The 14,646-nt window shown below is 36.2% G+C and overlaps 1 protein-coding gene across 4 annotated transcripts in view; it reads left to right on the forward strand.

Moving 5' to 3' along the window:
- The window catches only part of LMLN (leishmanolysin like peptidase), an 89,744-nt gene that overhangs the window by 33,523 nt on the left and 41,575 nt on the right, over positions 1-14,646 (forward strand). For all 4 annotated transcript variants that reach the window (XR_012073872.1, XM_006200898.4, XM_072963895.1 and 1 more), the window contains exons 12-16: positions 1,962-2,072; positions 4,619-4,751; positions 6,134-6,293; positions 8,364-8,494; positions 12,182-12,392. Coding sequence is in view for 3 of the 4 variants with exons in the window: in XM_006200898.4 (XP_006200960.1) it covers positions 1,962-2,072; positions 4,619-4,751; positions 6,134-6,293; positions 8,364-8,494; positions 12,182-12,392 (746 nt within the window). In the remaining variant the exon portion in view is untranslated. The remainder of the gene's footprint in view (positions 1-1,961; positions 2,073-4,618; positions 4,752-6,133; positions 6,294-8,363; positions 8,495-12,181; positions 12,393-14,646) is intronic.

The raw sequence follows: 14,646 nt of genomic DNA on the forward strand, positions 1-14,646 counted from the left end.
AACAACGAGCAATTATGTTTAGTAAAATAGGGATAAAAAATGGTATCTACCTCGTAGAGTTTTATGAGGCTTGAATAAGTTAACATATGTAAAGCCCTAAAAAAAAAAATGTAAAGCCCTTAGTACCGAACTTGGCACATTATAAGGACCAATTAAGTATTAGCTATTATATATATAACTAAGTCATCCAGAGGTTCATAAATAACCCTTACTACCTACAGTGCAGTCCTCTTTTTCTATTGATTTTTTATTTTTAAAAAATCTTCTGTTATGTAATTTTTTATAGCTATATTCTATTGATTTTAAAAGAGAGAGCAAAAGAAACATTGATTAAGATCCACTAAATTGATTTCACAGCTCCCTAAATGCCACCAAGAAATCTTGTTTCTAATTGTTCCCTCAGCTAACTTGTGCTTATCCTTCTGGGTTTAGCTTTAAGTCACTTCCTCAGAAAATCCTTTTCTAATTCCCCAGATTAGCTTAGGTTTCCCTATTAATGTGCTCCTATTAGCACCTTATACTTAGCCTATGTCATACTCATCACACTTGGAATTTTCTTTTTAGTATCTGCCTTCCCCACTAGGTTATAATGTTTGTGAGAGCAGGAACTGTTTCTCCACTATGTAGCCTTAGCATTTAACACGGTGCCTAGCACATAGGAAGTGCTTAATAACTGTTGACTAATAGTACAGGAAGAACTGCAAAGAAAAGATATCAAGAAGGTTTCAAGAAATGTAGCTGGAGTGCCCAACTGGTGATTGAGTGACGTGGTGCTGATACTTTGCATCCATGAACCTGTGCTAGATATGGTCATTCCCAAGGGAATCTAATTACTTTATATTTTATTCACTGGGAGAAGGACTTCCTAACCTAGGCACTGCTAAAATAACCACTAGTGTGCAAGACTGGGGGCACCTGTTACTATCCAGACACCTTGACCTGCTGTGATACCAAGTTAGCTGGTCAACAGGACTCACTTGGTAGCTGTAGAAGTTGCAGGCATTTTGGTGTTGGAGTGCTGGGCTTCATTTCCTCAGGTTCTGTCTGAGTGAGATAGTTCTGTTCTTTGGAAGGGGAGAAGGTTTGAAAGATGCTATGTCATGTATTTCTGCTGTCTCAGATTTTGTGGGAAGTGCTGGAGTGGAGAGGATGATTCTTATCATTCCCTCAGCCTTTGAGCCTGTGTTTTTATTAACTATTTTGGTAATGCTGAGGGGACAAGATATAATACAAACATGACAGAAACTATTTTGTATAACTTTATAACTTCTGTAAACTAATCTTGTCATTAAGAGTAAAGAAGCAAAACTAATAAAAGTAGCTTCATTGCCTTTGATTAATTTTGTCAGGGAAGTAAATCAGTGTGTTTTTGTTTTTCTGAAATTGAAACATTTGCAATGTGTTGGAAATAGTATTCATTTGTCTTATTATAATGGTGTAATATTTAGTCACAAACAGGGCCCAAACTGATAGAATATTATAAATTCAAGACCAGGGAAGCAAGAAACTAGGGCCAACTGGACCAGATTAGGTAGAGGCTGGCCAACTAGTAATTCCACTTTCCTTCCTCAACTTGCTCCCTTCTCTTTTTCTCTCATTCTTTCTGTTTCTTTGCCCTTTATTCCCCTTGTCTCACACCTTAACTACTTTCTACTCTATGACTTCTGTCATTTTTGAAAATTATAATGAATCATGGTTTGATTTTGATTTTTTCAAATATGAAGATACCCTTAAATACTCATGTTTCCTTCAAGACTAAAGTTTCCCGGCCCTGCTACAGTGATCTGTACAGCAATCCTGTGCAGCAAGAGCTTTGTTCATAAATGCTCATCTGTGGTGATGGTCACCAAAGTCCTTTTTGAGGTCCTAGTTTGCTCATTGTTAAAATTTGTCATTGGTATACTAGAGTCGCTTTTTAAATGACAGTAATATAAAGTGCTTTGTTTGAATTATTTCCACAGGTGGTATAAAGCTAACTACAGCATGGCTGAGAAATTAGACTGGGGCCGAGGAATGGGCTGTGATTTTGTTGAGAAGAGCTGTAAATTCTGGATTGATCAGCAGAGACAAAAGTAAGGATGCATTTCTTCACAGTGTCTTTGATAACAGTTTATTTACGATGTTGTTCTTTATCTAGAGCCTAAAATGTCCTATTTTCAAAATGTGGTCCAAACAGTTCAATTTCAAAATGTATAGAAATCCACCTTTGTCATAATACCATGAGTAGCCACAGTATTGTTTTAAAGCATATACCGAAAGAATCCACATTGTGACAGTCAGAGCCTTAAAACTTTTCTGGTTAGCTTATTATTCATAAATAAATTTACTGCAAATTTTTTTCATACTCTTCATTTTCATTCTTACTTGTCTTCTTCAGAGAATGTACTCATAAACATAGATGCAACTGTTGATTCAGTATCAAAAACATAAAACTACTTTTGAATAGTGGTTCTCTAATCTGAATGCATATCATAATTACCTAGCAAGCTTTTTAAAAAATATAGTCTCCAATTTGGGGGGATACACACATGTTTATATATTTATAAATGTATATATTTTAAAACTTTTTAAGGTGATTGTAGATTCACATACAGTTGTAAGAAAATAAAAATACAGAGATCCCATATACACTTTATCCAGTGTCCTTGATTGGTAACATCTTGCAAAACTGTAGAACAATATCACAACCAGGATATTGACATTGATACCGCCAGATACAGAACATTTGGATTCCCAGTGGGATCCCTCCTGTTGCCCTTTTGTAGCCATACCTGCTTCCCTCCCACCCTATCCCTCCTTAACCCCTGGAAAACACTTATCTGTTCTCCATTTTGTAATTTTTTTCATTTCAGAAATATTATATAAATAGCTCATACTGTATAAAGGCTTTTGGGATTGGTTTTTACCACTAAGCATAATTTTCTGAGAATTCATCCAGTTTGTTGTATTTATCAATAATTTGCCCATTTTTATGGCTAAACAGTATTCCATGATATGGATGCACCACACTTTGTTTTATCATTGACACGTTGAGGGACATCTGAGTTGTTTCTCATTTGGGGCTGTTATGAATAAAGCTGCTATAAACATTTGTGTAGAGGTTTTTGTGTGAACATAAATCTTCATTTTTCCAGAGTAAGTGCCCAGGAGGGCAATCAATGTGTCATGTGGTAGTTACAAGTTTAGTTTTGTAAGAAACTGCCAAACTCTTTTTCAGAATGGTTATGCCATTTTATATTCCAACCAGCAATGTATGATTAATAATTTCTCCACATCCTCACCAGCATTTGGTGTTGTCACTATTTTTTATTTTAGCTATTCTGAAAGGTAGTAGTGATATCTCATTGTGGTTTTAATTTGCATTTCCCTAATGGCTAATGATGTTAAATATCTTTTTATGTACTTCCTTGCTATCTGCATATCCTCTTTGGTGAGATGTCTCTTCATGTCTTATGCCAGTACGGCTTTTAATCCTCTTAATAGAGTTTCTGTGGAGCAGAAGTTTTTACTTTTGATTAAGTCCAAATTATCAGTTTGTCCTTTTGTGAGTCATACCAATGCCTGGTTCTGACCTTCAGACATTCTGATTCATTTGGTGTGGGGAACAAGGTGGGCATGGAGATTTAAAAAATCTCTCTAGGTGATTCTAATGTGTAGCACAATTTAAGAACAAGTACACTAGATCAGATTGTAGTACTGGAGTTAACTAGTTGTCCCCAAAGTAGCTGCAGGCTGCTTCCTGCCACTGCTTACGAGCTGCTTTTCTTGTAGCAGGCTTATAGCTCAGATGTCAGACTTCTTAGTAGAAACTATGAGTGATTCAGACTGCTCTGAGACCTTACCCAGGTGAGAGAAGAAACAAATAACATCATCTTTAACACAGGAAGTACCTGTGATTTAATGGGCAAGCACTGGACTTGGAGAGAAGTTTTTAAAGTTCCAGCTCTGCCCCTCATGAGCTGTATGACCCTGGGCAAGCTGCTTGTCTCAGACTTCTTACCTACCAGTAAAATGAAGATACTAGTTCTACTTTGGAGGCTTCCTTTTAGGAATGATAATATTATATACTATTTGGGAGTTCTGTTAATCATTAAATGCCAGATAAATGAAATGATTCAACATCACATTATCCCCAGACATAGGTCTGTAATCTGACTACATCACAATCACTTGGGGAAACCTTTCAAAAACATAATATAAAAATTAAATGTAAGTTCCACTTTCACTTCTTGGAAGGTGTAGATGTACTTTTTCCTGTTCCTTCTTCTAAGTACAACTAAGAAGCCTAGACATTATCAATAAACATAAGAAGGCTCTGAAAGGTAGAGGAGAAGGCAGACTGGTTAGGGACCTTGGGACTCCATTTTACTGGCAAAAGTGAAGGAGGAGATGAATAGGATTTTATTTAATGACAGTGAAATATTATAATACATCTAGCATTAATCTCTGACACCTACATTAAGCATTTCCTTTACCCTTTGAAAAATAAGTTTTTAACCTGGTTTAGCAGTTGGTTTTAAGGTATTAAAACATTGAAATTGTAATGGAAAAGACAAACAGTAGAATAGACTTGTAATAACTTCTTTAGAGTTTGATACTGTATTATCTTTGTCTGCAGGAGGCAGATGCTGAGCCCTTACTGTGACACGCTCAGAAGTAATCCATTGCAGTTAACCTGCAGACAGGACCAGAGAGCAGTTGCAGTGTGTAATTTGCAGAAGTTTCCGAAACCTTTACCTCAAGAATATCAGGTAACACTTGTTTGGGGCACAATTTCAGGAATCAGCTTTTTAAGAAAAAGTCTCCATTTTTAATTAGAAGAGTGAATTCTCATAAGTTTTTCAATTTATAAGGTCTCATTTGTTTTCTATAAGTTAGAAAAAACTGAAGAATTCCTCCATTTCTTTATAACCAATATGTTAATTGATAGCAATTTATTAGTATCTAGCAATGCCTATGGTAATGGTAAGAGACATTTAGAATATTTATTTTGATCTATTTTTTAAACTGTTTGTATTTTCTTTTTAATTGTTTCCAAAGTCTTTGTCTTTAATTTACATAGAAAACAAGGTTATTTAAAGAAAGTAACTAAAATACTCTAATCCAATTAATTAGAAGGCTTGGAAGTTCTAGTTTAGAAAAAATTATCCTAAAAGGTGAAGGAAATGGTCCCACATGTTCAGTCTGAGTTGACCTCAAAGTTTTTGTTGATGTAGCTATCACTAAAAAACCCTGAGCTCTGCCTGCCATTGACAAAGGACCCATTAGTCAAAAATGGTATCACAGAAGCAAATTTAAAGTGATTGTTAAAAATGAAAATGAATATATGTATGTATATGCATGATTGGGATATTGTGCTGTACAACAGAGAAAGACACATTGTAATTGTACTAGAAAGAAAGGGAGGAAGGAAGGAAGAGAAGGAAAGAAGGAAGTAAAGAAAGAAAGAAAAAGAAAGAAAGAAAGAGAAAGAAAGAAAAGAAAGAAAGAAAGAAAGAAAGAAAGAAAGAAAGAAAGAAAGAAAGAAAGAAAGAAAGAAAGAAAAGAGAAGAGTAGAGAAGAAAGTGATTGTTGCGTAATTTTGAGCTTCCTACATATGTTTATGACCCGACTGAGTGCTTCAGACACTATAAGATGGCAACCATATTTCTAGGCTTAGTAGTATAATTCAGTGAGTTGGTATAAAATGTGAAATCTTTAAAATTTATCTGGTACCTGTTCCTTTGGTATTCGAAGTATTATATATATATGATGTCACTCATTTGCTTGCAGTTCAAGTTTGTCAAAACATGTAAGTTGTCTCCCAAAAACACTTGAAGTACGTTATATTTAAACTATCTTAATTGTATGCATTAGTTTTGTGTTTTGTCAACTCTTAAAACTCTTCCTATCCATTCTTTAAAAACGTTAGTCAAATTAAAAATGTAGACTAATTTGCTCAACTTTGCTTATCTCTAAAACTACAACAGCCTTGAAATACCCCTCAGGTAGTATATTTCATTGTACTACGAATGAAGAAAAATGGATTAATATCTTCTCTGTGCTGTACAGCATTAGACGGTTGCTATAAGTTGTCTGTGGACTTTATTTTGTTTCTCGCACTCCTGTCTTCCTAACATTTTTTTCTTTGTAGTACTTTGATGAACTCAGTGGAGTACCTGCAGAAGATTTGCCTTATTACGGTGGTTCAGTAGAAATTGCTGACTACTGCCCTTTCAGTCAGGAATTCAGTTGGCATTTAAGTGGTGAATATCAGCGCAGCTCTGATTGTAGAATATTGGAAAATCAACCAGGTTAGTAGTTTAGTGAAATTAAGTGTTATATACATATATATACATATGAAAAGTGTGTGTCTGCAATATAAAATAGTAGTTAAGGGCACAGACCCTGGAGCCAGATAGTTTGAGTTTGTGTTGTGGTTCCACTGTTGTTCACCTGTTCAAAGTAACTTCTCTCTGCCTCAGTTTTCTTCTCTGTACAAAGGGGATAATACCTATCTTATAGATTTGTTGTGAGAATTAAATGAATTAGTAAAGTAAGTGCTTAGAATTATGACACAAAGAATTGCTAGCTGTTAGATACACTTGCACGTGTGTGTACACACACTACCATTTAGTAATACCTTACATCTGCATGACACTTTTCATTTACAAAGCACTTTCATTTTTATTATTCATTTCTTCTCAAAACCTGATGAGAGAAGGTATTATTGAATTTCACGGATAAGGGGAGAGATACTAAGTAATATAGTTCATTGGTGTCAGTGCAGGATCCTCCAGTGCAGAGCTCTTTTTATTAAATCGTATTAGGTATCCTATTTTTCCCTCTCCTAAGGAGTGTGCATTTTTTGTACTTTAGAAGTAACATGTCATTCTTCAGATATCAGAATACTATTGTCCCATGGTTAGTAAGATGTATTACCATATTATTTATTCCCTTTTATATACATAAGTGAACAAGTCATCAAAGGAATAAACAGTATGGCAATTGAATATTCAGCAATAATAACTATAGCTCATACTATCTTTGTAAACAAGATCTTCTCATGTGTGATTTGTTAATGAAGAGCAATTAGTAGTTTTTCTCTCTGTGGTCATCAAAATTTTCAACCTGATTCTTTTTCTTCCCCCCTTTTGCCATACTTTATTATAGACTTAAGTCATTTACAATTTAAATTTCCATATTTTTTTCCCTTTTATCTTTAAACCTAGCAGATTTAACTGGATTTGTACAGTCATTTTTATTCATCACTTATCTAGTTAATAAATGTCTAAAGACTTATGATGTAACTACTCAGAAGTTCCATGTTAAAGCAAAAAAAAATGCACATATCTGTCAGTTATGGGTTTGCATAAGATATAGTATCATATTTTATTATTTTAGAGCTGGAGTTGGCAAATGTTTTTTATAAAAATCAAGATAGAAAATATTTTAGGCTTTGTGGGTCATACAGTGTCTGTTGCAACTTCTCAGCTCTGCTGTTATAGTGTGAAAACAATTATAGATAATATGTAAATGAGTTAATATGACTTATCTTCCAGTAAAACTTTATCAATAAAAACAGATAGCTCTCAGGATTTGACCTGAGGGTTGGCCTCACCCCTCCTTTTTTTTTTTTTTTTTTTGACACTGATCACTATGTGTTTTGAGGACTTTGAAATACTCATAAATTAAAAAAAATAAAGCCCTGTTTTATTGTTTTACATTTTCTTTCTTAGCTTATAAAATTAAAGATTTTTCAAAGCTGACATAAAATTCTAATCCTTGTAATATTTCAAAAGAGGATAACTGTACTCTCTACTTTCAGAAGATGAAACTTACTTATATTAAGTGTAAAGAGAGAAAATTATTCATAGGTTTTAAAGGCTTCATTCCTTTGTCCATTAGCTATTTAGAGATCATTTCATCTACCGGGTAACTGCAGATTTGTGTTTAGTCTAGACTAGATCAGCTTGTTATTTATGGACTTCCAGGAGATGGCATAAGTTGAAAACATAAGAACATTTTGCAAAAGTAGCAGCACCCCAAAGACAGTCTTCATTTTATAAACCACTTGGCCCCATCCTGTCATGGGTCACTTGAGAGGTGACTCCTATTTAGGCCACATTGAAGGTGATCCTTGTGCTATTTCCTCTGTGTATTTAACTTAGATGCTGTAGGTCCAGTGTTAGCTCTTATTTCTGATAGACTCATTTTTCCCTACTAATTCCTTCACTGAGATCCCAGTTTGAGTTTGGAACCCTGTTTCTCTCGATTTTTTTAATTGAAAATTTCCATGAAACATGTTGTTTTTTAAAGCAACTTTTAATTGTAAGAATGAGCTCAAAGTCAGTTTTTAAGAAAACTTTTCTCGTTTGCTTCAGACCTTTTTAAAAACTATGGTGCTGAAAAGTATGGACCTCATTCAGTTTGTCTAATTCAGAAATCAGCGTTTGTCATGGAAAAGTGTGAGAGGAAGCTGAGTTACCCAGACTGGGGGAGTGGATGCTATCAGGTAAACCATATGGTTGTTAATAATTATATCAAATACTATATATAATTTTATCTCATTAAAATACATTTTATATTTTTATATAGTTAATTTTTATTGATTAATACTTAAACTAATTTATGTAAACATTAGTTTCGATGCTTGTGTTTTGTCAAAATATTATATCTTTGAGAGAAATTACCTTTCCACATTTGTTTAAAAATATATGTAGTTGCTATAGATCAGCAGAGTTTTATAATAATTTTGCTTCTGGGCATTTATGCTAAGGAGATCATGAAAAATATGTAATTTTGTTCTTAAATACTACTTTTAATGGAAAAAAATTACAGTTTATAAGTTCTGAAGAAAGCATGGCTATAAGGATTAATAAATCAACTACTGATTAATAATAGATCTTTTTCTTGAAATTAGATATCCCCATATATAACCCCCTACCCTCAACATCCCTCACCAGTGTGGCATATTTGGTTCAATTGATGAACCAACATGGGTACGTTATTATCAACCAAAGTCCATAGTTAACATTAGGATTCACTCTTGTTGTACATTCTGTGGGTTTTGACAAATGCATAATGACATGTAGCCACCACTATAGTATCGTACAGAATAATTTCATTGCCCTAAAAATCCCTTGTGCTCCATCTATTCATTTCTCCCTCCCTCCTTCTCCTCAAACCCCTGGAAACCACAATCTTTTTATTGTTTCTGTAGCTGTGCCTTTTCCAGAGTGTCATTTGGTTGGAATCGTACAGTTGTAGCCTTTTCAGACTGGCTTCTTTCATTTAGTAATATGTCTTTCATGGCTTGATAAGTTTTTTTTTTTACTGCACATGTATTTTTTAATTTACATATATATACTGTTCATTGTTTCTAAGAATATTTAGAACTTTAGCTTTTTAAACTTACATAGTTATCAAAGGAATAAAGCCAACCACAAAATAAGAATTAACTCAAAAAGATACATACGCCCTGTTATTAACAGCAACATTATTTATAATTGCCAAGATACGGAAGCATCCTAAGTGCACATCAATAGTTGAATAGATAATAGAGATGCAGTGTGTTTGTGTGTGTGTGTGTGTGTGTGTGTAGTGGAATATTTTGCCATTTGCGGCCCTTCATTCACTTTTTTTTTAACTTCAAAACCCAGAATTTTATAACTGGCAGAGACATTTCCATTACATCAAAAACAACAAAACACCTAGAAATAAGCTTGACCAAGGAGGTTACCTATACTCCGAAAACCGAAATAACACAAAGAAATAGAAAGATTTCTTATGCTCTTGGATTGGAAGAATCAACACTATCAAAATGGCCACACTACCCAAAGCAATCCACAGATCCAGTGCAACCCCCATCAAAATACTCACGACATTCCTCACAGAACTGGAACAATTCCAAAATTTATAAGGAACCACAAAGGACCCCAAACAGCCAAAGCAATCTTTTGTAGGTCTCTTTTTTTTTCTCTTTCTTTTTTTGTTCTCATTTCTTATGGTTTGATGACTAGAGTAGGTCCTTTAACATTTGCTCTAAAGTTGGTTTGGTGGTGCTGAAATCTTTTAGCTTTTATTTATCTGTGAAGCTTTTGATTTCTCCATCAAGTCTGATCGACAACTTGCTGGATAGAGTATTCTTGGTTGTAGGTTTTTCCCTTTCATCACTTTAAGTATGTCTTTCCAGTCCCTTCTGGCCTATGGAGTTTCTACTGAAAAATCAGCTGATAACCTTATAGGAGTTCCCTTGTATGTTATTTGTTGCTTTTTTCTTGCTAATTTTAGTATTTTCTCCTTGTCCTTAATTGTTGTCAATTTGATGACTAGGTGCCTTGATGTGTTCCTCTTTGGGTTGATTCTGTGTAGTACTCTCTGGTCTTCCAGGACTTGGGTGACTGTTTCCTGTCCCAAGTTGGGGAAGTCTTCAGTTACTATCTCTCCAAAAATTTTCTTCGGTCCTTTCTCTCTCTCTTCTCTTTCTTGGACCCCTATAATGTGAATATTAGAGCACTTCATGTTGTCCCAGAGTTCTTTTAAACTGTCCTCATTCCTTTTTATTCTTTTTTTCTTTTTTCTGTTCTGAAGCAGTGATTTTCACTAATCTGTCTTTTAGCTCAGTGAACCATTCTTCCGCCTCATTTAGTCTATTCTTGGTTCCTTCTAGTGTATTGTTCATTTCAGTGATTTTATTCTTCAACTCTGTTCGGGTATTCTTTATGTTTTCCAACTCTTTGCTAAAAACTTCACTCTGTGCATCTATACTCCTCTTGAGTTCTCTGAACATCTTGGCCATCATTATTTTAAACTCTTTCTCAGATAAATTACCTACCTCCTCACCACTTATTTCTTCTTCTGGGATTTTATCTTGTGCTTTGGCCTGGGAGATATTCCTTTACCACCTCATATTTCTTTCTATGTGTTTGTGGATTCCTTCCACAAGCTTTGGGATTATTGTTTTCTTGTTTCTATTATCTGCCCCTGGTGGATGAGGCTGGACTAGAGGCTTATGCAGGTTTCCTGGCAGGAGGAGTTGGTGCCTGCCCACTGCTGGGTGAACCTTGGTCCTGGACCTCTGGTGGGTAGGGCTGTGTCTAGAGGCCTTTGTGGCTTAGGAAGTCTGCTAATGGGTGTGGCTGTGTTCCCACCCTGTATGTTGTTTGGCCTGAGGCTTCCCTACAGGCTGTTGGGTGGGGCTCGATCTTGGTGCTAATGATCCAATCAAGGTATCAGCCTCCAAGCAAGCTCATGTAGATGAACACTCCTGCAGTGTCCACCACCAGCTTTTATGTCCCTTGAGTGAGCCGCAGCCATCCTCTACCTCCCCGGGAGACCCTCCAAATCCATCAGGCAGGTCTGGCCCAAGTTCCTATGAAATCACTGCCTCTGCCCTTGGACCTGGTGCATGTGAGTTTCCTTGTATGCTTCTTAAGCAAATGGAGTCTTCGTTTCCCTCAGTCCCGTGGGGCTCCCTGAGCCACGCCCCCCTAGCCTTCAAAACCAGATGTCCTGGGGTCTCCTTCTCTTCCCACTGCTGGGACCCAAGCTGGGGAGCCTGACATGGGGCTTAGAGCTCTCACTCCTGTGGGAGGTCCTCTGCGACTTAACAAATCTTCAGCTTGTGGGTTGCCCACCCCAGGGGGTATGGGGCCCAATTATATCATGAGCATGTCCCTCTTACTGTCCTGCTATGGTTCCCTCTTTATGTTTCCAGTTGCAGAAGATCTTTTTTGCTAGGTTCCAGTCTTTTTTCGATGGTGGTTTAGCATTCAGTTGTGGTTTCATTGTAGTCGCAAGGAGAGGCAAGCTCGTGGTCCTACCACTCTGCCATCTTGACCAGAACCGAACCCCTACAGAAATGTTGTTATTAATACCTTGTCTTTAGGGTTCTGTGGATTTGAATTGTATGTAATGTGGCATATTACCTTGTGTTTTTTAGGAAAGGTGTCCATAGATTTTATTAAGATTTTTTAAAAGGTACTGTGCTCAAAGTTTAAGAACTACTACCACAGAGTGAAATTCTTTTACAACCTGAATAACTTAACCCTCTTTGTATGAGATTTAAATATTCCCTTATCCCCAATTGTGTTTTATAGCCAGCATTTTTAGTAAATTCTACCATATTTTCCTACAGTTGAAGGAGAAGCCTCACATACTAGAATCTTACTGATCTGATTCTTTTTCCCACTTTTTGAAGGTTTCTTGTTCTCCACAAGGTCTGAAGGTTTGGGTTCAGGATACTTCATATTTGTGTAGTCGGGCCGGGCAGGTCCTCCCCGTCAGTATTCAGATGAATGGCTGGATTCACGATGGAAACCTGCTCTGCCCATCATGCTGGGACTTCTGTGAACTCTGTCCTCCAGAAACAGATCCTCCAGCTGCTAACTTGACCCGAACTCTACCCCTGGGTGAGTAGTCTCTCTGGTTGGAATAAAGAGAGAGATTTTTCTTATAAGATGTTGAAAATTCCCTTCAAGGAAGCTCTAAAACAGGTTGAGTGTCTTCTCTTCTAATTGCAATTCCATTGTTAGAAACTGAAGGGAGGTAAACTTGTTACCTCCCTTCAGTAAGAGTGAGGGTGAGAAAGCTTTCTATGTGAAGAACCTCTGACTTGCACACAAAAAAAGTCATTGAAGTTTATAAAAAGTTAATGTTTCAACCACTGATTTTTAAATTAAGAGTAAAAATTATGTTCATTGAATACAAAAAGCAATTAAGTATATTTTAGTTATAACTAGGTGAAGTGAAAGAGAGGGAAAGACACTGGAAAAGAAGCTCAAAGAAGGGGTTGACACACCCACAAAGAAAAGAAAGGTGCAAGGAGCCACAAATACACACTCACAAGGTGAGATAGGAAGACAGGCTGGCAAAGACAATAGTTCTCACTGAGGGATATTTTGCTCATTCTTTGAGACTCCAGAGAGTAGAACTGAAGTTGTAGGGAGACAGATTCTGGTTAAATCCTTTAGAATCAGGAGGGGAATGGAAAGGACTGTCTCTAGAAGAGTGCGTTCCTTACTAATGAAGGTGTGCAAACTGAGGTTGATGATCCACTTCTAAGAGTTATAAAAGCAGAGTTCCTGAAATTTCCATGAGAGCTTTGACCTATGATCTATGATATTTTAATTAAATGACCTATGAGATTTTATGATTGATTGATATTTTGAAATATGCCATGTTTCATTTTCTCAACAGGAGATATTTTTCAAATGAAACTGTTTTAACCCTTTGCCTGTTCCATGGTCTGGTTGAAAACAGAGGGCTACATTCACTTTACAGCTCAAAATTTCTTCACCTCTAAAATTTAATTTCCTTTCTTTCCCAAATCCTGCAGGCTTGGGATATAAGTAGAGGATGAGTTTTGGAAGGTTAATACTTGTGTTGGGGGTGTCCAAGACCACCCCCAGATTAAGTGATTCTCTAGGAGACACAAGATTGCCTCTAGTTGTACTTCTGACTAAGCTTTGTTAAGGGGAAAAGATACAAAGCAGAATCAGCAAAGGGAAAAGGGGCAGTGGGCAAAGCCTGGAAGAAACCAGTTCCCAGACACCAGCTGAAGGCCGTCCTTGCAAACAGGACTTTGAAAGAGTGGCCGTCTCGGGCCTGCTATGTTAACTCTTTTCACTGAATTCCTGTGAGCCAGCTGAGTCTTCTGCAGTTATAATGGTAATGCACAGTGAATTATTCGAAATGATAAAAGATCTTAAGTCCTTCTGATACGGTATATAGTAAATATAGTGTTGAATACTCTTAGTCAGCTTTTAATGTGAAGCTGGTAGGATGACTTGATTTTGTTGTTATTGTTAAATTTCTTTGGCTAGGATTAGAGGACTGCTAGTCTACAAATAGGTGGTTCTGATGAAGTTCCCATCCTCAGGCCTAATCTCAGAGTTAACTATAAGAAACTATTACCATCTCATTGTCCAAGAGATGAACAGTGATTGAGCCATTAGCAGTTAGAGCTGAGATGAGAGAGTTACTCCAGCTGCTTCAGAGGTAAGAAATTTAGGATTACAGTAGAAGAATGTCTAGAAATGAGGAGAAAGCCAGACCAGGTCGAGGAGCTCTGAAATGATTAGTTCCTGTCCTTGGAACATGGCAAAGACAAGTGAATCTGTTGAAAGGAGATGGGAAATAGATTGCAGATGACCCACCCCTTCCACAAACCTGCGCGTTAGACTTTTCTTTTTCTTATCCTGCTCACTCTTTATAGTCACTATGTTATGATTTCTTCCCTTTAACCAGTTCTATGAGGAAGGAAGCTTAAAAAAACATTGTAACCTCCAAAGCACTGCCAATTTTGAAAAATGCATAAAAATGCACAAGAATAGATGTCTTTTAGGTGTTGTTTTTTGAATATTATAAGCATCACTGTCAAGATTCTAAAATAACCTGACTTCTTGTCTTTGTTAATGTGTGTGAATAGAGCACACACTGAGCCTTTGCTGAATGTTTATTTAACTATGTGCCAGGGACTATGGCAGACTTTACATGTGCTCTTTATTTTAGGTACATAGTTTCTTTTTAATAATGTTTTTATGACCCACCAAACTTGTAAAAATAAGATTTGATGCTTTAAATGTACTTGTATGAGAAATACTAATAATTAGAATTAACCTATGTTAAAGCTTATTAAGCAATTGTTTATTCCTAATATGTCTT

The sequence above is a fragment of the Vicugna pacos genome, chromosome 1 (genome assembly GCF_048564905.1).
Source record: "Vicugna pacos chromosome 1, VicPac4, whole genome shotgun sequence".
NCBI classification, from domain to species: Eukaryota; Metazoa; Chordata; class Mammalia; order Artiodactyla; family Camelidae; genus Vicugna; species Vicugna pacos.